Source organism: Lichenostomus cassidix, unplaced genomic scaffold (genome assembly GCF_008360975.1).
Source record: "Lichenostomus cassidix isolate B80296 unplaced genomic scaffold, HeHo_3.0 HiC_scaffold_39, whole genome shotgun sequence".
Taxonomy (NCBI): domain Eukaryota; kingdom Metazoa; phylum Chordata; class Aves; order Passeriformes; family Meliphagidae; genus Lichenostomus; species Lichenostomus cassidix.
Window position 1 is genome coordinate 427,612 of NW_028147446.1, and position 27,916 is coordinate 455,527.

The window sequence follows — 27,916 nt, forward strand, 5'->3', positions numbered from 1 at the left end:
TTTATTTTTTACAAAAATACATTTATTTCAGTGGAAATTCCACTCTGAATTTACTCTGGTGGCTCCGCAGAGCAAACAGAAATCCCGAGGGATCCAGCAGGGAATTTTTAGGGTTTTTTCCTCAGGGATTCCAGGAAGAAACTCTCGTTCTCCAGGAAATCGTGATCCTGAGGAGAGGAGGAGGGATGGGTGAGCCAAGCAGGTGGTTCAAGGAACTTTCCAGAAGGTTCTGAGAGCCATCAGGTGGCTCAAGGAACTTTCTAGAAGGTTCTGAGAGCCAAGCAGGTGGTTCAGAGAACTTTCCAGAAGGTTCTGAGAGCCAAGCAGGTGGTTCAGGGAACTTTCCAGAAGGTTCTGAGAGCCAAGCAGGTGGTTCAAGGAACTTTCCAGAAGGTTCTGAGCTCCTTTTCCAGCCCTGATCCCACCTGGTTGGTCCCAAATCCCATCCAGATCCACCTGGTTGATCCCAAATCCCATCCAGACCCACCTGGTTGATCCCAAATCCATTTCCCACCCAACCCCAAACCCTTTTCCCATTTCCAAACCCTTTTCCCAGACATTTCCAAACCCTTTTTCCACAATCCCAAACCCTTTTCCCACAATCCCAAACCCTTTTCCCATTTCCAAACCTTTTCCCACACAATCCCAAACCCTTTTCCCACAATCCCAAACCCTTTTTCCACAATCCCAAACCTTTTTCCACAATTCCAAACCTTTTCCCACACAATCCCAAACCCTTTTTCCACAATCCCAAACCCTTTTCCCAGACATTTCCAAACCCTTTTTCCACAATCCCAAACCCTTTCCCACAATCCCAAACCCTTTTCCCACAATCCCAAACCCTTTTCCCATTTCCAAACCTTTTCCCACACAATTCCAAACCCATTTCCCACAATTCCAAACCCATTTCCCACAATCCCAAACCCTTTTCCCACAATCCCAAACTCTTTTCCACAATCCCAAACCCTTTTCCCACACAATCCCAAACCCCTTTCCCATCCCAGCTCCCCCACAGCCAATTCCCAGCCCTTTGGGGTCATTTTGGGGTCATTTCTGGGCCATTTGGGGTCATTTCCCAAACCCTTTGGGGACATTTTGGGGTCATTTCCTGCCCTTTAGGGTCACTTTGGGGTCATTTCCCAGCCCTTTGGGGACATTTTGGGGTCATTTCCTGCCCTTTAGGGTCACTTCCCTGTTCTTTGTGGTCATTCCCTGTCCTTTAGGGTCATTTTGGGGTAATTTCCCACCCCTTTGGGGTCATTTCCCTGTCCTTTAGGGTCACTCCCAGCCCTCTGGGGTCATTTCCCAGCCCTTTGGGGTCATTTTGGGGTCATTTCCCTGCCCTTTGGGGTCATTTCCCAGCCCTTTGGGGTCATTTTGGGGTCATTTCCCTGCCCTTTGGGGTCATTTCCCAGCCCTTTGGGGTCATTTTGGGGTCATTTCCCTGCCCTTTGGGGTCATTTCCCAGCCCTTTGGGGTCCATTTGGGGTCATTCCCAGCCCTTCGGGGTCACTCCCAGCCCTTTGGGGTCATTTTGGGGTCATTTCCCACCCTCTGGGTTCCATTTGGGGTCATTCCCAGCCCTTCGGGGTCATTCCCTGTTCTTTGTGGTCTTTCCCAGCCCTTTAGGGTCACTTTGGGGTCATTTCTCAGCCCTTTGGGGTCACTCCCTGCCCTTTGGGGACATTCCCAGCTCTTTGGGGTCATTTCCTGCCCTTTGGGATCATTTCCCTGCTCTTTGGGGTCTTTTTGGGGTCATTTCTCAGCCCTTTGGGGCCATTTGGGGTCATTTCTGGGCCATTTGGGGTCATTTCTGGGCCATTTGGGGTCATTTCCCAAACCCTTTGGGGACACTTTGGGGTCATTTCCTGCCCTTTAGGGTCACTTCCCTGCCCTTTGGGGTCATTTTGGGGTCACTCCCAGCCCTTTAAGGTAATTTCCAGTCCTTTGGGGTCATTCCCTGTTCTTTGTGGTCTTTCCCAGCCCTTTAGGGTCATTTTGGGGTCATTTCCCTGTCCTTTAGGGTCACTCCCAGCCCTCTGGGGTAATTTTCCAGCCCTTTGGGGTCATTTCCCTGCTCTTTGGGGTCATTTTGGGGTCATTTCCCACCCTCTGGGGTCCATTTGGGGTCATTTCCCAGCCCTTTGGGGTCATTTTGGGGTCATTTCCCTGCCCTTTGGGGTCATTTCCCACCCTCTGGGTTCCATTTGGGGTCATTCCCAGCCCTTCGGGGTCATTCCCTGTTCTTTGTGGTCTTTCCCAGCCCTTTAGGGTCACTTTGGGGTCATTTCCCTGCCCTTTGGGGACATTTTGGGGTCATTTCCCAGCCCTTTGGGGTCATTCCCACCCTGTCCTTTGGGGTCACTCCCACCCCTTTGGGGTCACTCTGGGGTCACTCTGGGGTCACACTGGGGTCACTCCCAGCCCTCTGGGGACATTCCCAGCCCTTTGGGGTCACACTGGCGTCACTCTCTGCCCTTTGGGGTCACTCTTTGGGGTCACTCTGGGGTCACTCCCACCCCTTTGGGGTCACTCTGGGGTCACTCTGGGGTCACTCCCACCCCTTTGGGGTCACTCTGGGGTCACTCTGGGGTCACTCCCACCCCTTTGGGGTCACTCTGGGGTCACTCTGGGGTCACTCCCACCCCTTTGGGGTCACTCTGGGGTCACTCCCTGCCCTTTGGGGTCCCTCTGGGGTCACTCCCAGCCCTTTGGGGACATTCCCAGCCCTTTGGGGTCCCTTTGGGGTCACTCTGGGGTCACTCTGGGGTCACTTTGGGGTCACTTTGGGGTCCCTTTGGGGTCCCCCTGGGGTCACTTTGGGGTCCCTTTGGGGTCACTCTGGGGTCCCTCTGGGGTCACTCTGGGGTCCCTCTGGGGTCCCTCTGGGGTCACTTTGGGGTCACTCTGGGGTCCCTCTGGGGTCCCTGCCCCTGTCCCCGCTGTCCCCTGACCATCAGGGCGCGGTGCTTGAGCAGCACGAGGTGTCCGTAGAGCGCCGCCGAGGCCAGGCTGTCCCCAGGGTCCCCAGTGTCACCTCTGTCCCCAAGGAGCAGCCCCAGGGGGGACAGCAAGCCGGGCAGGAATCCTCCAGGAGCAGCTGGGGACAGAGAGAGGGAGAGATGTCACCAGTGTCACTGTGGGTGACAGAGAGAGAGGTGTCACCAGTGTCACTGTGGGTGACAGAGAGATGTCACCAGTGTCACTGGAGAGAGAGAGATGTCACCAGTGTCACTGCTGGAGAGAGAGGTGTCACCAGTGTCACTGGACAGAGAGAGGTGTCACCAGTGTCACTGTGGGTGAGAGAGGTGTCACCAGTGTCACTGTGGGTGACAGAGGTGTCACCAGTGTCACTGTGGGTCAGAGAGAGGTGTCACCAGTGTCACTGCTGGAGAGAGAGAGGTGACACCAGTGTCACTGCGGGTGACAGAGGTGTCATCAGTGTCACTGGAGAGATGTCACCAGTGTCACTGCGGGTGACAGAGAGGTGTCACCAGTGTCACTGCTGCAGAGAGAGAGAGATGTCACCAGTGTCACTGTGGGTGACAGAGAGAGATGTCACCAGTGTCACTGTGGGTGACAGAGGTGTCACCAGTGTCACCGAGTGAGACAGAGAGGTGTCACCAGTGTCACTGCGGGTCAGAGAGAGGTGTCACCAGTGTCACTGTGGGTGACAGAGAGATGTCACCAGTGTCACTGATGGACAGAGAGAGGTGTCACCAGTGTCACTGGAGAGAGAGAGAGGTGTCACCAGTGTCACTGTGGGTGAGAGAGATGTCACCAGTGTCACTGTGGGTGTCACACTGCACGGGGTGGGAGCAGCCAGGGAGGGCTGGGATCCCAAAAAACCAAACTGGGAGCACTGGGATCCCAGTGAAACCAAACTGGGAGCTCTCAGATCCCAAAAAAAGCAAACTGGGAGCACTGGGATCACCATGAAACCAAACTGGGAGCTCTCAGCTCCCAGTAAAACCAAACTGGGAGCTCTCAGATCCCAGTAAAACCAAACTGGGAATGCTCAGATCCCAGTAAAACCAAACTGGGAGCACTGGGATCCCAATGGAACCAAACTGGGAGCACTGGGATCCCAATGAAACCAAACTGGGAATGCTCAGCTCCCAGTAAAACCAAACTGCGAATGCTCAGCTCCCAGTAAAACCAAACTGGGATTGCTCAGATCCCAGTAACACCAAACTGGGAGCTCTCAGCTCCCAGTAAAACCAAACTGGGAGCACTGGGATCCCAATTAAACCAAACTGGGAATGCTCAGATCCCAGTAAAACCAAACTGGAAGCTCTCAGATCCCAGTAAAACCAAACTGGGATTGCTCAGATCCCAGTGAAACCAAACAGGGAACACTCAGATCCCAGTAAAACCAAACTGGGATTGCTCAGCTCCCAGTAAAACCAAACTGGAAGCTCTCAGATCCCAGTAAAACCAAACTGGGAACACTCAGCTCCCAGTAAAACCAAACTGGGATTGCTCAGATCCCAGTAACATCAAACTGGGAGCTCTCAGCTCCCAGTAAAACCAAACTGGGATTGCTCAGCTCCCAGTAAAACCGAACTGGGAACACTCAGATCCCAGTAAAACCGAACTGGGAACACTCAAATCCCAATTAACCCAATCCCCAGCCCAGGATCCTCACCCAGGGCGCGGATGGGGACTGTCCCCAGCAGTGTCCCCGCAGTGCCAGCAGGGCTCAGCTCATCCTGCAGCTGCTGCAGCTTCTCCCTCTGCCCAGCCAGGATCAGCCCGTCCTGCTGCCGGGAAAGGAGGAGAGGTGGGGCTGGGAAACGTTCTGAGGGGAAAGAATCTTTTGGAAAAAGGTTGTTTTGGGAAAAGGTTCTTTTAGGAAAGGTTCTGTTGGGAAAGGTTTCGTTGGGAAAAGGTTGTTTTGGGAAAGGTTCTTTTGGAAAAGTTCTTTTGGGAAAGGTTTTGTTGGGAAAGGTTCCTTTGGGAAAAGTTCTTTTGGGGAAAAGTTCTTTTGGGAAAGGTTCTGCTGGGAAATGTTCTGTTGGGAAAGGTTTTGTTAGGAAAAGGTTCTGTTGGGAAAGGTTCCATTGGGAAAGGTTCTTTTGGAAAAGGTTCTGTTGGGAAAGGACCTTTTGGGAAAGGATCTGTTGGGAAAAGGTTCTTCTGGGAAAGGTTCTGTTGGGAAAGGCTCCATTGGCAAAGGTTCTTTTGGGAAAGGTTTCAGCTCCAGGTGTGACTCCCCAGGCTGCAGAAGGAGCACTCACCTGGTGCAGCCGCTGCTCCTGCTGCCTCAGCTGCTCCAGCTGCTCCTGCAGCTCCCCGAGGCGCCGGCGCTGCTCGGCGTGGATGCTCCGCGCTTCCCGCAGCGCCCGGAGCTCCGTGTCCTGCTGCTGCTGCTGCTGCTCCGAGCGCTGCAGGGATGGCACCGGGAGTGGGGAACGGAGCTCCAGCACCGGGAGCGGGGAACGGAGCTCCAGCAGCCCCCAGCTCCGCGTGGAGCCAGCAGGACGTGGAGCTGCAGCTCCGCTCCCGGCCCGGAGCTCCGGCCTCACCTCGGCCCTGGCGCGGAGCTGTCCCTCGCGCTCCCGCAGGCGCTGCTCCGCGCGGAGAACCTTCTCCTTCTCCAGCCGCAGCTCCCGCCGCGCCTCCTCCAGCTCCTCCCTGTCCCTCGCCAGCTGCTCCTCCTTGGATCTCAGCTCTCGGCTGCGGAACTTCAGCTCCGCTTGCTCCTGGGAGGGCGTGGGGACAGCAGTGTCACCCGAGGTGTCACACCTTCCCGAGGGACAGCCCCACCCGGCTGGGCTCGGGGACCTTGGCCAGGCTCCGCAGGGCCGACTCCGCGCTCAGGGCTCGCTCCTCGCCGCGCTCCTCCCGCTCCTGGCTGCGCCGCTCCCGCGCGTGGAGCTCTGCCCAGGCCGCCGCCAGCCGCCTCCGCTCCTCGGAGCGATCGCGGAGCTCCGCGCGCTGCTCCTCCAGCCACGCGGCCTGCGCGACGGGGACAGCTCTGAGCTCTGCTTCCCGCGGGGTTTCCCTGTCCTGGCCCAGTCCAAGCCCTTTTCCCAGTCCAGCTCCTGCGCTAGCCCATTCCAAACCCTTTTCCCAGTTCTCCTCCCATCCAGTCCCATTCCAAACCCTTTTCCTAGTCCCATCCCCATCCTGGCCCATTCCAAGCCCTTTTCCCAGTTTTTCTCCCATCCAGTCCCATTCCAAGCCCTTTTCCCAGTTCTCCTCCTATCCTGGCCCATTCCAAACCCTTTTCTCAGCCCCATTCCTATCCAGTCCCATCCCAAGCTCTTTTCCTAGTCCCATCCCAATCCCTTTTCCCAGTTTTTCTCCCATCCAGTCCCATCCCAATCCCTTTTCCCAGTCCCATTCCAATCCCTTTTCCCAGTTTTTCTCCCATCCAGTCCCATCCCAATCCCTTTTCCCAGTTTTCTCCCATCCAGTCCCATCCCAAGCCCTTTTCCCAGCCCAGCTCCCCCAGTGGCCCCAATCCCCATCCCAGTCTCTCCCAGAGGCCATTCCAGCCCCCAAATCCCGGAATTCCACAGGAATCCACCCTGGATCTGCGTTCCCGCTGACCTTGGCCTGCTCCAGCGCGGCTCTCTCGGCGGTCAGCAGCTCAGTGGTCAGCCGGCGCTGCTCGCCCAGCGCGTCCCGCAGACACTCTGCCCGGCGGCGCTCGGCCGCGGCCTGGTGGCGCTCCTGCGGCCGGACAGCGGCTTAGGGACCAGACAAGGACAGGGACAGGGACACGGACATGGGACAGGGACATGGACAGGGACACAGGACAGGGACACAGCGGCTTAGGGACTGGACAGGGACATGGGACAGGGACATGGGACAGGGGGCTTAGGGACCGCACGGGGACAGGGACAGGCGGCTTAGGGACCGGACGGGGACAGGGACAGGGACATGGGACAGGGACACGGGACAGGGACAGGCAGCTTAGGGACTGGAGAGGGACAGGGACATAGACATGGGACACAGACAGGGACATGGGACAGGGACACGGCGGCTTAGGGACCACACGGGGATAGGGACATGGGACAGGTGGCTTAGGGACTGGACAGGGACAGGGACACGGACAGGGACACGGACATGGACAGGGACATGGACAGGGACATGGGACAGGGACACGGCGGCTTAGGGACCGGACATGGACAGGGACACAGAGAGGGACACGGAGAGGGACATGGGACACGAACAGGGACAGGGACACAGTGGCTTAGGGACTGGACAGGGACATGGGACAGGGACACAGACAGGGGACACGGACACGGACACAGGCAGGGACACAGTGGCTTAGGGACCACACAGGGACAGGGACATGGGACACGGAGAGGGACAGGTGGCTTAGGGACTGGACAGGGACATGGACATGGACAGGGACACAGATACAGGACAAGGACATGGACAGGGACACGGACATGGGACTGGACAGGGACAGGGACGGGGACATGGGACATGGGACAGGGACATGGACAGGGACATGGCAGCTTAGGGACCGGACAGGGACATGGGACAGGGACACGGAGAGGGACACGGACAGGGACACAGTGGCTTAGGGACGGCACAGGGACAGGGACATGGGACAGGGATATGGTGGCTTAGGGACTGGACAGGGACGTGGACAGGGCAGCGTAGGGACCAGACAGGGACATGGGACACGGACACGGATTCGGGACACAGACATAAGTCGTGGACATGGACACAGGACAAGGATATGGACAGGGGGCAGGGACATGGACACGGACATGGACACGGGAGATGGAGATGGACACGGACACAGACATGGGATACAGACATGGGACATGGAAATGGACATGGGACATGGACATGGGACGAGGACACGGGACTGGGACACAGACATGGGACACAGATGCAGGGCGTGGACACGGGACACGGACATGGGACATAGACACGGGACATGGACAGGGGACATGGACATGGGACATGGACAGGGGACATGGACACGGACAGGGACATGATCATGGGACACAGACATGGGACAGGGACATGGACACAGAGACGAGGCATGGACATGGACAAGGGACACGGGACGTGGACACAGACATGGACACTGACATGGGACATAGACACGTGACAGGGACATGGACACGGGACAGTGAGATGGACAAGGACACAGACATGGGACAGGGACATGGGACTTACACATGGACACGGACACAGCTCCAGGAGGGACAGGCAGGGAGCCCCTCCTGCCGGGAAGGGACACGGACACAGCTGTGGGACAGGGACAGGGACAGGGACAGTGACACGGCCACAGCCCCAGCTCTGCTCTGGCCCTCACCTGCTCCAGGAGCTGCTCCTGCTCTCCCAGCCTGATCTCCAGGTCAGCCACAGCCTGCTGCAGCCGGCTCTGCTCCTGCTCTGCATCCTGCTGCTGCTGCTGCAGCCTGGCCTGGAGCGCTGAGAGAGAGCCCTGGATGGGGGAGCTGGGATCCTCCATCCATGGAAACCCCATGGAAACCCCATGGAAAACCCCATAGAAAACCCAATGGAAAACTCCATGGAAAACACCATAGAAAACCCAATGGAAAACCTTGTGGAAAATCCCATAGGAAACCCCATGGGAAACCCCATAGAAAACATCATTGGAAAAGCCATTGGAAAACCCCATGGAAAAACCCATTAGAAACCTCATAGAAAACTCCATGGAAAAACCATTGGAAACCCACATTGGAAAACTCCATGGAAAACCCCATTGGAAACCCCCTTGGAAAACCCATTGGAAAACCCCATGGAAAACTCCATTGGAAAACCCCATAGAAAACTCAATGGAAAACCACATGGAAAACCCCATAGAAAACCCATTGGGAAACCCCATTGGAAAACCCCATGGGAAACCCCACGGAAAACATCATTGGAAAACCCCATGGGAAACCCCATTGGAAAATCCCATGGAACACCCCATAGATAACCCCACTGGAAAACCCCATTGGAAACCCCATAGAAAACCCAATGGAAAACCCCATGGAAAACACCATGGAAAACACCATTGGAAAATCCCATTGGAAAACCCCATGGAAAACCTCGTGGAAAATCCCATAGGAAACCCCATGGGAAACCACATGGGAAACACCATTGGAAACCCCACTGGAAAACAAAATGGAAAACTCCATAGGGAAACCCCAAGGAAAAACCCATTGGAAAACCCGTTGGAAAAGCCCATGGAAAACCACATGGAAAACCCCATTGGAAACCCCATAGAAAACCCCTTGGGAAACCCCACTGGAAAATCCCATAGAAAACCCATTGGGAAACCCCACTGGAAAACCCCATGGAAAACCCCCTTGGAAACCCCATAGAAAAACCCATAGAAAACATTGGAAAACCCAATGGAAAACTGCATGGAAAACCCCATAGGAAACCCCATTGGAAAACCACATGGAAAACTCCATTGGAAAACCCCCTAGAAAATTCAGTGGAAAACCACATGGAAAGCCCCATGGGAAAACCACATTGCAAAATCCCATAGAAAACCCCTTGGGGAAACCCCATTGGAAAACCCCCTTAGAAAATCCATGGGAAACCCTATGAAAAATCCCACAGGAAAACCCCATTGGAAAACCCCAGGATCCTCTGGATCCCACGTGTTGGAGCAGAGGGTCCCATGGAATTCTGCACCAGGAGGGAATTTACCTGCGAGCTGCTCGTCCTGCTGCTGGGATCTGGGGTGATCTCTGGATTTGGGGTGATCCCGGGATTTGGGGTGATCCTGGGATTTGGGGTGATCCTGGGATTTGAGGTGATCCCAGGATTTGGGGTGATCTCTGGATTTGGGGTGATCCTGGGCCGTCTCCTGGCTCCGGGATGGGATTTCAGCTCTCTCCTGCTGCTCCTCCACCTTCCCCTGCCTCCTGCCCAGGATGGATTGGGAAGATCCCAGCATTCCCAGTGATCCCAGGGGAACTGGGAGCAGCGGGATCCAACACCCCCCGCTCTGCCGGGCACGGGAAATGGGATAAATCCATGGGAAATGGGATAAATCCATGGGAAATGGGATCCCTTACCTGTGGGAGCTCTCCGGGACATCCAGGCCCTGCTGCTGCCTCTGGAGATGCTCCAGGATCTCTCCCTGCTGCTCCCGCTCCACCTCCAGCGCCCGCAGCTGCAGGAATGAGGATGGAGCTCCGTCAGACACCTCTGGTCTCCCAGAGCTGCTGGGATGGGGATGGAGCTCCATCAGCCACCTCCAGCCTCTCCTGGAGCTGCTGGCATGAGGATGGAGCTGCCAGGATGGGGATGGAGCTCCATCAGCCACCTCCAGCCTCTCCCAGAGCTCCAGGATGAACACAGAGCTCCATCAGCCATCTCCAGCCTCTCCTGGAGCTCTGGGATGAGGATGGAGCTCCCACAGCCACCTCTGGTCTCCTGGAGCTCCCTCAGCCACCTCCAGCCTCTCCCAGAGCTGCTGGGATGAGGATGGAGCTCCAACAGCCAGCTCCAGCGCCCAGAGCTGCTGGGATGGAGATGGAGCTCCATCAGCCACCTCTGGCCACTCACGGAGCTGCTGGGATGAGGATGGACCTCCATCAGCCACCTCCAGCCTCTCCTGGAGCTCCGGAGCTGCCGGGATGGGGATGGAGCTCCAACAGCCACCTCCGGCTTCTCACGGAGCTCCGGGATGAGGATGGAGCGCCTATAGCCACCTCCAGTCTCTCCTGGAGCTCTAGGATGAGGATGGAGCTCCCACAGCCACCTCCAGCGCCCAGAGCTGCTGGGATGGGGATGGAGCTCCGACAGCCACCTCCAACCTCTCCCAGAGCTCCCTCAGCCACCTCCAGCCTCTCCTGGAGCTGCTGGGATGAGGATGGAGCTGCTGGGATGGGGATGGAGCTCCAACAGCCACCTCCAGCCTCTCCCGGAGCTGCTCAGAGCAGGGACACAGCCCCTCCTCCTACCCTAGGGACCCTCAGGTGACCCCAGGTGACACCACAGGTGACCCCAGGTGACACCACAGGTGACCCCAGGTGACACCACAGGTGAGCCCAGGTGAGCCCCTCAGTTCCCACCTGGTTTTCCAGCTCTTCCACCCGGGCCTGGAGGCTGAGCAGGGTGATCCCACAGCCGGGATGCTGCTGGCGTGGGTGGGATTGGAGAATTTGGGAATCCTCCTGGCGTGGATGGGATTGGAAAGTTCTGGAATCATGGTGTGGATGGGATTGGAAAGTTCTGGAATCCTCCTGGTGTGGATGGGACTGGAAAGTTCTGGAAACCTCCTGGTGTGGATGGGATTGGAGTGTTCTGGAATCCTGCTGGTGTGGATGGGATTGGAGAATTCGGGAATCCTCCTGGTGTGGATGGGATTGGAAAATTTGGGAATCGTCCTGGCGTGGGTGGGATTGGAGAGTTCTGGAATCCTGGTGTGGATGGGATTGGAAAGTTCTGGAATCCTCCTGGTGTGGATGGGATTGGAAAGTTCTGGAATCCTGGTGTGGATGGGCTTGGAAAGTTCTGGAATCCTGGTGTGCATGGGCTTGGAAAGTTCTGGAATCCTGGTGTGGGTGGGACTGGAAAGTTCTGGAATCCTCCTGGTGTGGATGGGATTGGAAAGTTCTGGAATCATCCTGGTGTGGGTGGGATTGGAAAGTTCTGGAATCCTGGTGCGGATGGGATTGGAAAGTTCTGGAATCCTGGTGTGGATGGGATTGGAAAGTTCTGGAATCCTGGTGTGGATGGGATTGGAAAGTTCTGGAATCCTCCTGGTGTGGATGGGATTGGAAAGTTCTGGAATCCTGGTGTGGATGGGCTTGGAAAGTTCTGGAATCCTGGTGTGGGTGGGATTGGAAAGTTCTAGAATCCTGGTGTGGGTGGGACTGGAAAGTTCTGGAATCCTCCTGGTGTGGATGGGATTGGAAAGTTCTGGAATCATCCTGGTGTGGGTGGGATTGGAAAGTTCTGGAATCCTGGTGCGGATGGGATTGGAAAGTTCTGGAATCCTGGTGTGGATGGGATTGGAAAGTTCTGGAATCCTCCTGGTGTGGATGGGATTGGAAAGTTCTGGAATCATCCTGGTGTGGGTGGGATTGGAAAGTTCTGGAATCCTGGTGTGGATGGGATTGGAAAGTTCTGGAATCCTGGTGTGGATGGGATTGGAAAGTTCTGGAATCCTGGTGTGGATGGGATTGGAAAGTTCTGGAATCCTGGTGTGGATGGGATTGGAAAGTTCTGGAATCCTGGTGTGGGTGGGACTGGAAAGTTCTGGAATCCTGCTGGCGGGGCTGGGACGGCAGAGCTCCTGGATCCTCCTGGTGCTTCTGGGCTGGGAAAGCTGCTGGAGCCTCCGGGCAGAGCCAGGGCGGGAGAGCTCGGCCAGTCTCCTGGTGGGGATAGTGGGATAAATCCATGAAAATGAGACAGATCCATGGGGAATGAGATAGATCCACAGGAAATGGGATAGATCCATGGGGAATGGGATAAATCCATGGGGAATGGGATAAGGGGATAACGGGATAATAATGGGATAATGGGATAACGGGGTAACGGGGTAATGGGATAATGGGATGACGGGATAATGGGATAATGGGATAATGGGATAATGGGATGGGATAACGGGATGATGGGATAACGGGATGGATTGGGATGGGATGGATTGGGATGGGATAATGGGATAATGGGATAATGGGATGGATTGGAATGGGATAATGGGATAAGGGGATAATGGGATAAGGGGATAATGGGATAAGGGGATAAGGGGATAAGGGGATAATGGGATAATGGGATGGAATCCATGGGATGAGATCCATGGGATAATGGGATGGGGTGGGATGGGATGATGGGAAAATGGGATAATGAGATAATGGAATGTGATAATGGGATAATGGGATGGATTGGGATGGGATAACGAGATAATGGGATGGATTGGGATGGGATAACAGGATAATGGGATCCATGGGATAATGGGATAATGGGATGATGGGATGGATTGGGATGGGATAACGGGATAATGGGATGGAATCCATGGGGTGAGTTCCATGGGATAATGGGATGGGATGGGATGGGATGATGGGATAATGGGATGAGATAATGGGATAATGGGATAATGGGATAATGGGATAATGGGATAATGGGATGGAATCCATGGGATGAGATCCATGGGATAACGGGATAATGGGATAATGGGATATTGGGACAGGATAAGATCCATGGGATGGGATTCAGTGGGGTGGGATCCATGGGATGGCAGAGCTCCCAGATTCCTGCCCTCTCCTGGGAATGCTGACCCAGCCCCAGCCCCTTTCCCATTCCCAAGGGATCCCCAGGGACACCTCCCTGTCCCTGTCCCTGTCCCTGTCCCTGTCCCTGTCCCTGTCCAGGACCCACCTGAGCAGGTGCAGCAGGATCCGGAACCTTCTGTTCTGCTGGGCAGTGAAAATGGGATAAATCCATGGGGAATGGGATAAATCCATGGGAAATGGGATAAATCCATGGGGAATGGGATAAATCCATGGGGAATGGGATAAAAACACAGGAAATGGGACAAATCCATGGGGAATGGGATAAATCCATGGGGAACGGGATAAATCCATGGGGAATGGGATAAAAACACAGGAAATGGGACAAATCCATGGGGAATGGGATAAATCCACGGGAAATGGGATAAATCCATGGGAAATGGGATAAATCCATGGGAAATGGGATAAAAACACGGGAAATGGGATAAAAACACGGGAAATGGGATAAATCCATGGGAAATGGGATAAATCCACGGGGAATGGGATAAATCCATGGGGAATGGGATAAATCCATGGGGAATGGGATAAATCTGTAATTTAGGGTCGGCAGCAGGAACCATCCTGTGGATCCCATCCCATTATCCCATCCCATGGATCCAATCCACCCATCCCATTATCCCATCCCACCATCCCATCCTATCCTATTATCCCATCCCATCATCCCATCCCATCCCATCCCATCCCATCCCATCCCATCCCATCCCATCCCATCATCCCATTATCTCATCCCATGGATCCAATCCATCCCATCCCATCCCATTATCCCATCCCATTCCATGGATGCCATCCCATCCCACTATCCCATGATCCCATTATCCCATCCCACCCCATCCCATCATCCCATCCCATTATCCCACCCCATCATCCCATTATCCCATGGCTCCCATTATCTCATCCCATTATCTCATCATCCCATCATCCCATTATCCCATCCCATTATCCCATCATCCCATTATCCCACTATCTCATTATCTCATCCCATTATCCCATCATCCCATCCCATTATCCCATCCCACTATACCGTCATCCCATTATCCCATTATCCCATCATCCCATCCCACTGTACCATCCCCATTATCCCATTATCCCATTATCCCATCCCACCCCATCTATCCCATTATCCCATTATCTCATCCTATTATCCCATCATCCCATCATCCCATTATCTCATCCCACTATACCATCCCATTATCCCATTATCCCATCCCAACCCACGGACCCCATTCCATCTCATCCCATCCCACTATACCATCCCATTATTCCATTATGCCATCCCATTATCCCGTTATCCTATTATCCCATCATCCCATTATCCCATCCCACTATACCATCCCATTATCTCATTATCCCATCCCCTGGTGTCCCCAGGTGTCCCCCCCAGCCCAGGTGACCCCAGCAGGTCTCACCTGGTGTCCCCAGGTGTCCCTCCCCAGCCCAGGTGACCCCAGCAGGCCTCACCTGGTGTCCCCTGCCTGCAGGGCTTTGTCCCGCCGGGGAGCTCCAGCCTGGATGGGGAGAGGAATGCCACAGGGAATGAGGAGGGGTGGCACCTGCCTCAACCTGGCCCTGTCACCTGTGTCACCTGTGTCACCTGTGCCACCTGTGCTGTATCTGCTGTGTCACCTGTGCTGTGTCACCTGTGTCACCTGTGTCACCTGTGCTGTGTAACCTGTGCCACCTGTGCTGTATCACCTGTGCGGTGTCACCTGTACCATGTTACCTGTGCCACCTGTGCTGTATCACCTGTGCTGTGCCACCTGTGCTGTGTCACCTGTGTCACCTGTACCATGTCACCTGTGTCACCTGTGCCATGTCACCTGTGCCATGTCACCTTTGCCACCTGTGCCGAGCCACCTGTGCCACCTGTGCTGTGTCACCTGTGCCACCTGTGCTGTCACCTGTGTCACCTGTGCTGTGTCACCTGTACCATGTCACCTGTGTCATCTGTGCTGTCACCTGTGCTGTGCCACCTGTGCTGTGTCACCTGTGCTACCTGTGCCACCTGTGCTGTGCCACCTGTGTCACCTGTACCATGTCACCTGTGCCACCTGTGCTGTGTCACCTGTGCCACCTGTGCTGTCACCTGTCCAACGTGTCCTGTGCCACCTGTCCTGTATCACCTGTCCCATGTCACCTGTGTCACCTGTGCTGTGTCACCTGTCCCATGCCACCTGTGCTGTGTCACCTGTGCCACCTGTGCTGTGTCACCTGTCCAACCTGTTGTGTGTCATCTGTCCCTCCCCACCTGTCCATTACCTGTCCTGTCACCTGTCCCATGTCACCTGTGCTGTCACCTGTGTCACCTGTGCTGTCACCTGTCCCATCTTATCTGTGTCACCTGCCCTGTGCTACCTGTGCTGTATCACCTGTGTCACCTGTCCTGTGTCACCTGTCCCATGTCACCTGTGCCACCTGTGCCACCTGTGCCGTGTCACCTGTCCTGTATCACCTGTGTCACCTGTCCCATGTCACCTGTATCACTTCTGCTGTGTCACCTGTGTCACTAGTGCCACCTGTGCTGTCACCTGTCCTATGTCACCTGTATACCCTGTGCTGTGTCACCTGTGTCACCTGTTCCACGTCACCTGTGCCACCTGTGCTGTGTCACCTGTACTGTATCACCTGTGCCATGTCACCTGTCCCATGTCACCTGTCCCCTCTCACACCTCCATCCCGGATGTCCCCTGAGGATGTCACCAGGTGCCACCTGTGCCCCAGGTGAGCTGAGCCAGGGCAGCCACTGCCCGGGAAGAGCTCAAGTGGGGGAAATCCGGGACAGGGACAGTCCATGTCACACCTGGGGACACCTGGGGACATTGTGGGACAGGGACATCACCTGGGGACACCTGGGGACATCCTGGGGACACCACGGGACAGGGACATCACCTGGGGACATTGTGGGACAGGGACATCACCTGGGGATACTGTGGGACACCTGGGGACAGGGACATCACCTGGGGACACCTGTGGACATCCTGGCCCAGGGGCATCACCTGGGGGACACCTGGGCACACCTGGGGACAGGGACATCATTTGGGGACACCTGGGGACAGGGACATCACCTGGGGACAGGGACATCACCTGGGGGACACCTGGGGACACCCTGGCACAGGGACATCACCTGGCGACACCTGGAGACAGGGACATCACCTGGGGACACCTGGGGACATCCTGGCACAGGGACATCACCTGGGCACACCTGGGGACATCATGGGACACCTGGGGACACCGTGGGAGAGGGACATCACCTGGGGACACCTGGGGACAGGGACATCACCTGGGGACATTGTGGGACAGGGACATCACCTGGGGACACCTGGGGATATCCTGGCACAGGGACATCACCTGGGGACACTGTGGGACACCTGGGGACAGGGACATCACCTGGGGACATTGTGGGACAGGGACATCACCTGGGGACACCTGGGGATATCCTGGCACAGGGACATCACCTGGGGACACCTGGGGACAGGGACATCACCTGGGGACATTGTGGGACAGGGACATCACCTGGGGACACCTGGGGATATCCTGGCACAGGGACATCACCTGGGGACACTGTGGGACACCTGGGGACAGGGACATCACCTGGGGACATTGTGGGACAGGGACATCACCTGGGGACACCTGGGGATATCCTGGCACAGGGACATCACCTGGGGACACCTGGGGACAGGGACATCACCTGGGGACATTGTGGGACAGGGACATCACCTGGAGACACCTGGGGATATCCTGGCCCAGGGACATCACCTCGGGACACCGTGGGACAGGGACATCACCTGGGCACACCTGGGGACAGGGACATCACCTGGGGACACCCCAGGCTGGGAACCGCGGTCCAACCCCAAATCCCAGGTGGGATTTCCCGGGCAATCCTTTACCTGCCGGGCTCAGGTGGCTCTGCCCGCCCTGCCGGGCTGTTCGGGAATTCCCGGGAATTCCTCTCCGCAGCCTTTCCCCGCCATTCCCGGGATTCCCGCGATCGTTTCCGCGCCAGGGCAGCGCCCAGCCAGCCGGGATCCTCCTGCCCTGCGGGGTCAGCAGCTGATCCTACAGGGAGAGCCTCCTGCTGCGATCCCAGTCCTGGGAAATCCTCATCCTTCCGTCCTAATCCCGGGAAATCCTCCTGCTGCGATCCCAGTTCTGGGAAATCCTTGTCCTTCTGTCCTAATCCTGGGAAATCCTCTTTCTTCTGTCCCAATCCCGGGAAATCCTTGTTCTTTGATCCCGATCCCGGGAAATCCTTGTCCTCCTGTCCTAATCCCGGGAAATCCTCGTCCTTCAATCCCAATCCTGGGAAATCCTTTTTCTTCTGTCCCAGTCCTGGGAAATCCTTATCCTTCTGTCCTAATCCCGGGAAATCCTTGTTCTTTGATTCTAATCCTGGGAAATCCTTGTTCTTTGATCCCGATCCTGGGAAATCCTCCTGCTGCGATCCCGATCCTGGGAAATCCTTGTCCTTCCGTCCTAATCCTGGGAAATCCTTGTCCTTCTGTCCTAATCCCGGGAAATCCTCGTCCTTCAATCCCAATCCTGGGAAATCCTTTTTCTTCTGTCCCAATCCAGGGAAATCCTCGTCCTTCCGTCCTAATCCTGGGAAATCCTTGTCCTTTGATCCTGATTCTGGGAAATCCTCCTTCTTCTGTCCTGATCCCAGGAAATCCTTATCCTTTGATCCCAATCCTGGGATATCCTCATCCTTCGATCCCAATCCCAGGAAATCCTTTTTCTTTGCTACCAAATCCGGGAAATCCTCTTCCTTTGATCCCAATTCTGGGAAATCCTTTTTCTTCGATCCCAATCCTGGGAAATCCTCATCCTTGGATCCCAATCCCAGGAAATCCTTGTCCTTCAATCCCAATTCTGGGAAATCTTTGTTCTTCTGTCCTAATCCTAGGAAATCCTCATCCTTGGATCCCAATCCCAGGAAATCCTTTTTCTTGGATCCCAATCCCAGGAAATCCTCATCCTTGGATCCCAATCCCGGGAAATCGTCGTCCTTCAGCCCCAGCCAGGCAGCCCCGGAGGGACGGCGAGAGCTGCTGGCAGCTGGGAACCTGTGGGAGAGGGACACTGGGGACATGGGGACACTGGGGACATCAGGGACATTGGGGACATGGGGACATCGGGGACACTGGGGGACACTAGGGACATTGAGGACATTTGGGCGTTGGAGACACTGAGGACTGGGCAGGGGACACTGGGGATACTGGGGGCATTGGGGACATCAGGGACATTGAGGACACTGGGGATAGCTGGAGACATGGGGGACATTGAGGGACACTGGGGACATCAGGGACACTGGAGATAGCTGGGGACATTGGGGACATCGAGGGACACTGGGGACATTGGGGCGTTGGAGACACTGAGGAGTGAGCAGGGGACACTGGGGACACTGGGGATATGGGGACAATGGGGGCTCTGGGGATATTGGGGACATCAGGGACATTGGGGGCACTAGGGACATTGGGGCATTGGAGACACTGAGGACTGGGCAGGGGACACTGGGGACACCGGGGTATTGGGGACACTGGGGGCACTGAGGGCATCAAAGGACACTGGGGACAGGCAGGGCAGGGGACACTGGGTACAGTGGGACATTGGGGACACTGGGGACATTGGGGGTTGGACAGGGTGCATTGGGGACACTGGGGACACTGGGGGCTGGACAGGGGGCATTGGAGACATTGGGGACATTGGGGACACTGGGGACAGTGGGGCATTGGGGACAGGCAGGGAGGGGACATTCCCCCCCGGGTACCTCGGCCGTCTCCGCCCAGCCCCCGAGGCCACCGAGGGCTCGTAGGATCCGAAGGAAAATTCCGGAACATCCCGAGCTGCGGCCGGTCCTGCCGGGAGAACGGGAGAGTGACAATTCTGATGGGATTGTCCCTCTGGGAAAAAAATCCTTGGGAATTCCTGATGGGATTGACCATCTGGGGAATCCTGTTGGAATTCCTGATGGGATTGACCATCTGGGGAATCCTGTTGGAATTCCTGATGGGATTGTCCCTCTGAGAAAAATCTCCCTGGGAATTCCTAATGGGATTGTCCCTCTAGAAAATCCTCCCTGGGAATTCCTGATGGGATTGTCCTCCTAGGAAAAAACTCCCTGGGAATTCCCAACGGGCTTGTCCTTCTGGGAAAAAACTGTTGGAATTCCTGATGGGATTGAGCCTCTGGAAAATCCTCCCTAGAAATTCCTGATGGGATTGTCCTTCTGGAAAACCCTCTGTTGGAATTCCTGATGGGATTGTCCCTCTGGGAAACATTCTCTTGGAATTCCCAATGGGATTGATCCTCTGGAAAAACCTGCTGGAATTCCTGATGGGATTGTCCTTCTAGGAAAAAACTCCCTGGGAATTCCTGATGGGATTGTCCCTCTGGGAACAAACTCCCTGGGAATTCCTGATGGGATTGAGCCTTCTGGGGAATCCTCTCTGGGAATTCCTGACGGGATTGTCCTCCTGGGAAATCCTCCCTGGGAATTCCCAATGGGATTGAGCCTCTGGGAAAAAAGCTGTTGGAATTTCTGATGGGATTGTCCCTCTGGAAAATTCTCCCTGGGAATTCCTGATGGGATTGACCCTCTGGGAAAAATCTGTTGGAATTCCCAATGGGATTGTCCCTCTGGAAAACATTCTCTTGGAACTCCTGATGGGATTGTCCTTCTGGGAAAACCCTCTGTTGGAATTCCCAATGGGATTGACCCTCTGGGAAACATTCTCGTGGAATTCCTGACGGGATTGTCCTTCTGGGAAAAAACTCCTTGGGAATTCCTGATGGGATTGAGCCTCTGGGAAAAAACTGTTGGAATTCCTGATGGGATTGATCCTCTGGGAAATCCTCCCTGGGAATTCCTGACAGAATTGTCCTTCTGGGAAAAAACTCCCTGGGAATTCCCAATGGGATTGTCCCTCTGGGAAACCCTCTGCTGGAATTCCCGATGGGATTTTCCCTGCGGAAACACTTCCCATGGAATCCTCACCCCGGCCGTGCTCACCTGGCTGCTCCCGGACTTTGGGATCCATCGGGAATTCCGCCTTTCCTGGCTGCTCCTGGATTTTGGGATCCGGCTGGAATTCCACCTTTCCCGCAGTTTTCCCCGCAGATCCTCCTCCCAGCAGCTTCTGGAGCCCCTGCCTGGTGGGGTGGCACAGAGGTGACACTGGTGTCCCCCTGTCCCTGTCCCCATCCCGCTGTCCCCCTGTCCCTGTCCTTATCCCACTGTCCCCAGCTGCCTGTCCCCTGTCCCTGTCCCCAGCCCGCTGTCCCCCTGTTGCTGTCCCCCTTTCGCTGTCCCCACCCCACTGTCCCCGTCCCTGTCCTCACCCTGCTGTCCCCGTCACTGTCCCTCTGTCGCCGTCCCCACCCCGCTGTCCCTGTCGCTGTCCCCACCCCACTGTCCCCCTGTCCTTGTCTTCTCCCCGCTGTCCCCACCCCGCTGTCGCTGTCCCCCTGTCCCTGTCCCCCTGTCCCCATCCCCACCCTGCTGTCCCCTCCTCACCCCGCTGTCCCTGTCCCCGTCCCCACCCTGTTGTCTTCACCCCACTGTCCCCCTGTTGCTGTCCCCACCCCTCTGCCGCTGTCCCCACCCCGGGGTCCCTGTCCCCCTGTCCCCATCCCGCTGTCCCTGTCGCTGTCCCCACCCCGCTGTCCCTATCCCCATCCTGCTGTCCTGCTGTCCCCACCCCGCTGTCCCTGTTGCTGTCCCCACGCCTCTGTCCCCATCCCCCTGTCCCCACCCCGCTGTCCCTGTCCCCCTGTCCCTGTCCCCACCCTGCTGTCCCCCTGTCCCTGTCCCCTCTGTCCCCCTGTCCCTGTCCCTCACCCCCTGTCCCTCGCGGCTCCCTCGGCGCTGCCCAGTCCCAGGGCATCCATCATGTCATCCACGTCGTCCCCAAAGGTGACATCGGGGTGTAGCGGGGCTGCAGCTGGGGGGATGGCAGCGATGGCATCTGGGACATGTCCAGGTGTCACTGACGGGATTGGGGACATCCCTGGGTGTCACCAGCTCTGGGACAGCTCCAGGTGTCACCGAAGGAACTGGGGACGTCCCTGGGTGTCACTGATAGAACTGGGGACATGTCCGGGTGTCACCAACAGGACTGGGGACATGTCCAGGTGTCACCAGCTCTGGGACATGTCCAGGTGTCACCGATGGGATTGGGGACATGTCCAGGTGTCACCAGCTCTGGGACATGTCCAGGTGTCACCAATGGGATTGGGGACATCCCTGGCTGTCACCAGCTCTGGGACATGTCCAGATGTCACAACAGTGCTGGGGACGTCTCCAGGTGTCACCAGCACTGGGACATGTCCAGGTGTCACCAATGGGACTGGGGACCTGTCGAGGTGTCACCAGCACTGGGACATCTCTAGGTGTCACCTACTGGCTCTAGGACATCCCTGGGTGTCACCAGCACTGGGACATCTCTAGGTGTCACTGACGGGATTGGGGACATCTCTAGGTGTCACCTACTGGCTCTGGGATGTGTCTGGGTGTCACCAGCTCTGGGACAGCTCCAGGTGTCACCAACAGGATTGGGGACATGTCCAGGTGTCACCAGCTCTGGGACAGCTCAGGTGTCACCAAAGGGATTGGGGACATCCCAAGGGGTCACTGACGGAACTAGGGACATGTCCAGGTGTCATCAGCACTGGGACATCTCTAGGTGTCACTGACAGGATTGGGGACATCGCCAGGTGTCACCAACTATGGGACATCTTTAGGTGTCACCAACAGGACTGGGGACATGTCCAGCTGTCACCAGCTCTGGAACATCTCCAGGCATCACCAATGGGATTGGGGACATCTCCAGGTGTCACTAACTGTGGGACATGTCGAGGTGTCACCAGCACTGGGACATCTCTAGGTGTCACCCACTGGCTCTGGGACATCTCTGGGTGTCACCAGCACCTGGACAGCCCTGGGTGTCACCAAATCTGGGATGTCCCTGAGTGTCACTGACTGGATCTGGGACATCTCTGAATGTCACCAATGCTGAGATATCTCTGGGTGTCACCAGCTGGACTGGGGACAGCTCCAGGTGTCACCAACCAGCGCTGGGACATCCCTGGATGTCACCAATTGGATTTGGGACATCTCCAGGTGTCACCAACTCTGGGACATCCCTGGATGTCACCAACCCTGGGAATCTCTGAGTGTCACCAGCCAGCTCTGGGACATTCCTGGAACTCTGGGAATCTCCAGGTGTCACCAGCCAGCTCTGGGACATCCCTGGATGTCACCAATTGGATTTGGGACACCTCAAGGTGTCACCAACTCTGGGACAGCTCCAGGTGTCACCAGCCAGCTCTGGGACATCCCTGGGTGTCACCAATTGCATTTGGGACATCTCCAGGTGTCACCAACTCTGGGAATCTCCAGGTGTCACTAGCCAGCTCTGGGACATTCAGGTGTCACCAGGTGTCCCCAGCCCTGGCCATCTCCGTGTCCCCATGTCCCCCTCACCGCTGTCCCTGCTCCGTCCCGCTTTGTCCTCAGAGCTGTCCCCAAGCTCCTCCTCCAGGTTTGGCTTGTCCAGGGAATCTTTGGGATTTGGGAGTTCCCCTGGAGGACAAGGAGGGAAAATCAGAGATCCCACTGGGGCTGAGGGGATTCAGGGAGAGGGGATGGGGAACAGGGGATGGGGTTTGAATATATTGGAATGGGGTTTGATCCTATAGGAATGGGGTTTGATCCTATGGGAATGGGGTTTGATTCCATGGAATGGGGTTTGAATATATGGGAATAGGGTTTGATCCCATGGGAATGGGTTTGATCTCATGGGAAGGGGTTTGAAAGGAACAGGGAATGGGTTTGATCCTATGGGAATGGGGTTTGATCCCATGGAATGGGTTTGATCCTATGGAATGGCTTTGAAAGGAACAGGGAATGGGTTTGATCCCATGGAATGGGGTTTGAATATATGGGAATGGGTTTGATCCTATGGGAATGGGGTTTGATCCTATGGAATGGGGTTTGATCCTACGGGAATGGGTTTGATCCCATAGGAATGGGTTTGGTCCTATGGGAATGGGGTTTGATCTCATAGGAATGGGTTTGAAAGGAACAAGGAATGGGGTTTGATCCCATAGGAATGGGTTTGATCCCATAGGAATGGGTTTGATCCCATGGGAAGGGGTTTGAAAGGAACAGGGAATGGGGTTTGATCCCATGGAATGGGGTTTGAATATATGGGAATGGGTTTGAAGGGAACAGGGAATGGGGTTTGATCCCATGGAATGGGTTTGATCCCATGGAATGGGGTTTGATCCCATGGAATGGGGTTTAATTCCATGGAATGGGGTTTGATCCTATGGGAATAGGGTTTGAAAGGAACAGGGAATGGGGTTTGATTCCATGGAATGGGGTTTGAATATATGGGAATGGGTTTGGTCCCATGGGAATGGGTTTGATCCTATGGGAATGGATTTGAAAGGAAGAGAGAATGGGGTTTGATCCCATGGGAATGGGGTTTGATCCTATGGGAATGGGGTTTTGATCCTATGGGAATGGGGTTTGATCTCACGGGAACGGGTTTGAAAGGAACAGGGAATGGGTTTTGGTCCCACAGGAATGGGGTTGGATTCCATGGGAATGGCTGCAAAGGGAACAAGGAATGGGGTTTGGTGCCATGGAATGGGGTTTGATCCTATGGGAATGGGTCTGGGAACAGGGAATGGGTTTGATCCTATGGGAATGGGTTTGATCCTATGGGAATGGGGTTTGATCCCATGGGAATGGGGTTTGATCCCATGGAATGGGTTTGATCCCATGGAATGGGGTTTGATCCCACGGGAATGGGTTTGATCCCATGGGAATGGTAAAGGAACAGGGAATGGGGTTTGATCCTATGGGAATGGGTTTGAAATCAACAAGGAATGGGTTTGATAACAGGGAATGGGGTTTGATCCTATGGGAATGGGTTTGATCCTATGGGATGGGGTTTGATATAATGGAATGGGCTTGATCCTATAGGAATGGGGTTTGATCCTATGGGAAGGGGTTTGAAAGGAACAGAGAATGGGGTTTGGTCCTATGGGAATGGGGTTTGATCCCATGGAATAGGGTTTGAATATATGGGAATAGGGTTTGATCCCATGGGAATGGGGTTTGATCCTATGGGAATGGGGTTTTGATCCCATGGAATGGGGTTTGAATATATGGGAATGGGGTTTGAATATATGGGAATGGGGTTTGATCCCATGGAATGGGGTTTGATCCTGTGGGAATGGGGTTTGAAAGGAACAGGCAATGGGGTTTGGTCCCACGGAATGGGGTTGGATTCCAAGGGAATGGCTGCAAAGGGAACAAGGAATGGGGTTTGAATATATGGGAATAGGGTTTGATCCTATGGGATTGGGTTTGGTCTCATGGGAATGGGGTTTGATCCTATAGGAATGGGGTTTGATCCCATGGAATGGCATCTGATCCCACGGGAATGGGGTTTGATCTCATGGGAATGGGTTTGATCCCATGGAATGGGGTTTGGTTTCATGGGAATGGGGTTGGATTCCAAGGGAATGGCTGCAAAGGGAACAAGGAATGGGGTTTGATCCCATGGGAATGGGTTTGAAAGGAACCAGGAATGGGTTTGATCCCATGGGAATGGGGTTTGAATATATGGGAATAGGGTTTGATCCTATGGGAATGGGTTTGATATAATGGAATGGGCTTGATCCTATAGGAATGGGGTTTGATCCTATGGGAACAGGTTTGAAAGGAACAGAGAATGGGGTTTGGTCCTATGGGAATGGGGTTTGATCCCATAGGAATGGGTTTGATCCCATGGAATGGGGTTTGAAAGGAACAGGGAATGGGTTTGATCCTATGAGGATGGGGTTTGATTCCACGGAATGGGGTTTGATCCCATGGGAATGGGGTTTAATTCCATGGAATGGGGTTTGATCCTATGGGAATAGGGTTTGAAAGGAACAGGGAATGGGGTTTGATTCCATGGAATGGGGTTTGAATATATGGGAATGGGTTTGGTCCCATGGGAATGGGTTTGATCCTATGGAAATGGGTCTGAAAGGAACAGGGAATGGGTTTAATCCCATGGGAATGGGGTTTGATCTCATGGGAACGGGTTTGAAAGGAACAGGGAATGGGTTTTGGTCCCACAGGAATGGGGTTTGGTTTCATGGGAACAGCTCTGATTCCATGGGAATGGCTGCAAAGGGAACAAGGAATGGGGTTTGGTGCCATGGAATGGGGTTTGATCCTATGGGAATGGGTCTGAAAGGAACAGGGAATGGGTTTGATCCTATGGAATGGGGTTTGATCCCATGGAATGGGTCTGATCCCACAGGAATGGGGTCTGATCCCACGGGAATGGGGTTTGATCACATGGAATGGGGTTTGATCGGAACAGGGAATGGGTTTGATCCTATGGAATGGGGTTTGATCCCATGGGATGGGTCTGATCCCACAGGAACAGGGTCAGGAACAGTCCATCCCACGGAACGGGGTCTGCTCCCAAACACCAATCAGAACTCCCTGTACCTTTTCGGGGCTCCAACCCCTTCCCGGGGTGTTTCCCTGGCCTGGAGCCGGCTCTGGCCATTCCCAGGATTTCTGCGTCCAGCTCATCGAGGTCATCCTGGTCATCCAGGCCATCCTGGTCATCCACCTGGCCGGGGGGAGCTGCTGCCTCACCTGCCGCACAGGTGAGATTCCCAAAACCCTCGGGAATTCTGCCCGTGCTCACCTGCGCCGCTTCCACCTTCTCCGCCGGGAATTTCCCGTTTTCCGATGGGAATTTCCTGTTTTCCGACAAGAATTTCCTGTTTTCTACTGGGAATTTCCCATTTTCCGCCGGGAATTTCCCGTTTTCCGATGGGAATTTCCTGTTTTCCGGCAAGAATTTCCTGGTTTTGGACAGGAATTTCCTGTTTTCCGCCAGGAATTTCCCGTTTTCTACTGGGAATTTCCTGTTTTCCACCGGGAATTTCCTGTTTTCTGATGGGAATTTCCCATTTTCCGCCGGGAATTTCCTGTTTTCCAAGGGGAATTCCCTGTTTTTGGACAGGAATTTCCCGTTTTCCGCCAGGAATTTCCCGTTTTCTACTGGGAATTTCCTGTTTTCCACCGGGAATTTCCTGTTTTCTCCTGGAAATTTCCCGTTTTCCGCCAGAATTTTCCCATTTTCCGCCGGGAATTTCCCATTTTCTCCTGGAAATTTCCCGTTTTCTGACAGGAATTTCCCTCTGGAATCCTCATCCAACCCCCACCTGTGCACAGCCCAGGTGAGGAGAGCTGCAGGTGCTCCCAGGTGGGAACACCTGGAGTGATGAGGTTCACCCAGGGATGGGAAGGGCTGAGGGGATCAGAGGAGAGCTCACCTGGGCTCACCTGTGGGATTTGGGGGACAGGGAGAGCTCACCTGGGCTCACCTGGGGGATTTGGGGGGATGGGGAGAGCTCACCTGTGGGATTTGGGGGGACAGGGATAGCTCACCTGTGGCTCACCTGCAGGAAAGGATCCTGGGAGCTGCGGGAAGGTGAGGCTGGAGGCTCCTCTGGAAAGGAGGGAGGAGTCAGGGATGGACATGGAGCCAGGTGGGAATGGGGGATTCTCTCCAGGTGATTCCCAACAGGTGATCCCATCCAGGTGATCCCAGGGCAGAGGATTCCCTCCAGGTGATTCCCAACAGGTGATTCCCTCCGGGTGATTCCACCCAGGTGATTCTCAGCAGATCCCTTCCAGGTGATTCCAAGGCAGAGGATTCCCCCCAGGTGATCCCATCCAGGTGATCCCATCCAGGTGATCCCAGGGCAGGTGATTCCCCCCAGGTGATTCCCCCCAGGTGATCCCATCCAGGTGATTCCCCCCAGGTGATCCCAGGGCAGGGGATTCCCCCCAGGTGATTCCCAACAGGTGATCCCATCCAGGTGATCCCCACTTTACCGTCAGATCCCAGGAGGTCTCCCAGCACATCCTCAATGGGATCTGCAGCAGGACAAAGCCCAGGTGAGCCCAGGTGAGCTCCCCTCCCCAGACAGGTGGGAAAAGCTCCTGGTTTTAACCTGAACATTCCCTGTCCCACCTGCCCTGCTCCACCCCGGCACTGCCAGGGAGCCAGGAGCCCCGGAGAGCAGGTGGGGACAGGTGGGGACAGGTGAGGGGATGGGGACAGGTGAGGGTGATGGGGACAGGTGGGGACAGGGATAGGTGGGGACAGGTGAGCACAAGTGGGTACAGGTGAGGACAGGTGAGGAGGATGGGGACAGGTGAGCACAGGTGGGGACAGGTGAGGACAGGTGGGGACAGGTGAGGGGGATGGGAACAGGTGGGGACAGGTGAGGGGGATGGGGACAGGTGGGGACAGGTGAGGGGGATGGGGACAGGTGGGGACAGGTGAGGGCGATGGAGACAGCTGAGGACAGGTGAGGACAATGGGGACAGGTGAGGTGCTCACCTGACAACCTGCCTCGGGCCTTGGCAGCCTGTGGAGAAACACAAATTGTTTTGGGAGAAATGAACACACCTGGATTTCCCCACACACTAGAGCCAGGTTAATGAATTCTACCTGGATCCCAGCACAGTCACACCCACCTGGATCCCACCTGGATCGCAGTCCATCCCACCTGGATCCCACCTGGATCCCAGCCCAGCCACACTCACCTGGATCTGAGTCCATTCCACCTGCATTGTACCTGGATCCCAC

The 27,916-nt window shown here is 55.4% G+C and overlaps 2 protein-coding genes across 2 annotated transcripts in view; one reads left to right on the top strand and one right to left on the bottom strand.

Moving 5' to 3' along the window:
* Positions 1–27,900, bottom strand: LOC146422607 (uncharacterized). Its single transcript, XM_085045752.1, has 25 exons — positions 27,874–27,900; positions 27,668–27,764; positions 27,157–27,198; positions 26,707–26,767; positions 25,958–26,480; positions 25,753–25,879; positions 22,717–22,815; positions 21,073–21,199; positions 20,245–20,384; positions 19,003–19,090; positions 17,123–18,298; positions 14,697–14,743; positions 13,327–13,364; positions 12,120–12,323; positions 11,016–11,465; positions 10,014–10,111; positions 9,643–9,860; positions 8,291–8,409; positions 6,559–6,681; positions 5,788–5,961; positions 5,529–5,705; positions 5,241–5,387; positions 4,649–4,760; positions 2,955–3,100; positions 1–167 (listed from the first exon to the last, which is right to left on the bottom strand). The coding sequence occupies exons 1-25, from the start codon at positions 27,898–27,900 to the stop codon at positions 108–110; spliced, it is 4,620 nt and encodes a 1,539-aa protein (XP_084901878.1). The 3' UTR covers positions 1–107.
* Positions 1–27,916, top strand: part of LOC146422606 (adhesion G protein-coupled receptor L1-like) — a 186,512-nt gene that overhangs the window by 72,049 nt on the left and 86,547 nt on the right. The gene's annotated exons all lie outside the window — the stretch shown is intronic.

Coding starts and splice junctions, on each gene's coding strand:
- LOC146422607 (XM_085045752.1), bottom strand. CDS start 27,900: ATGCAGGTGGAATGGACTCAGATCCAG. Junction 27,765..27,873: donor TGGAATGGACTCAGATCCAG/GTGAGTGTGGCT, acceptor AGAATTCATTAA/CCTGGCTCTAGTGTGTGGGG. Junction 5,388..5,528: donor AGCTCCGCGCCAGGGCCGAG/GTGAGGCCGGAG, acceptor CCATCCCTGCAG/CGCTCGGAGCAGCAGCAGCA.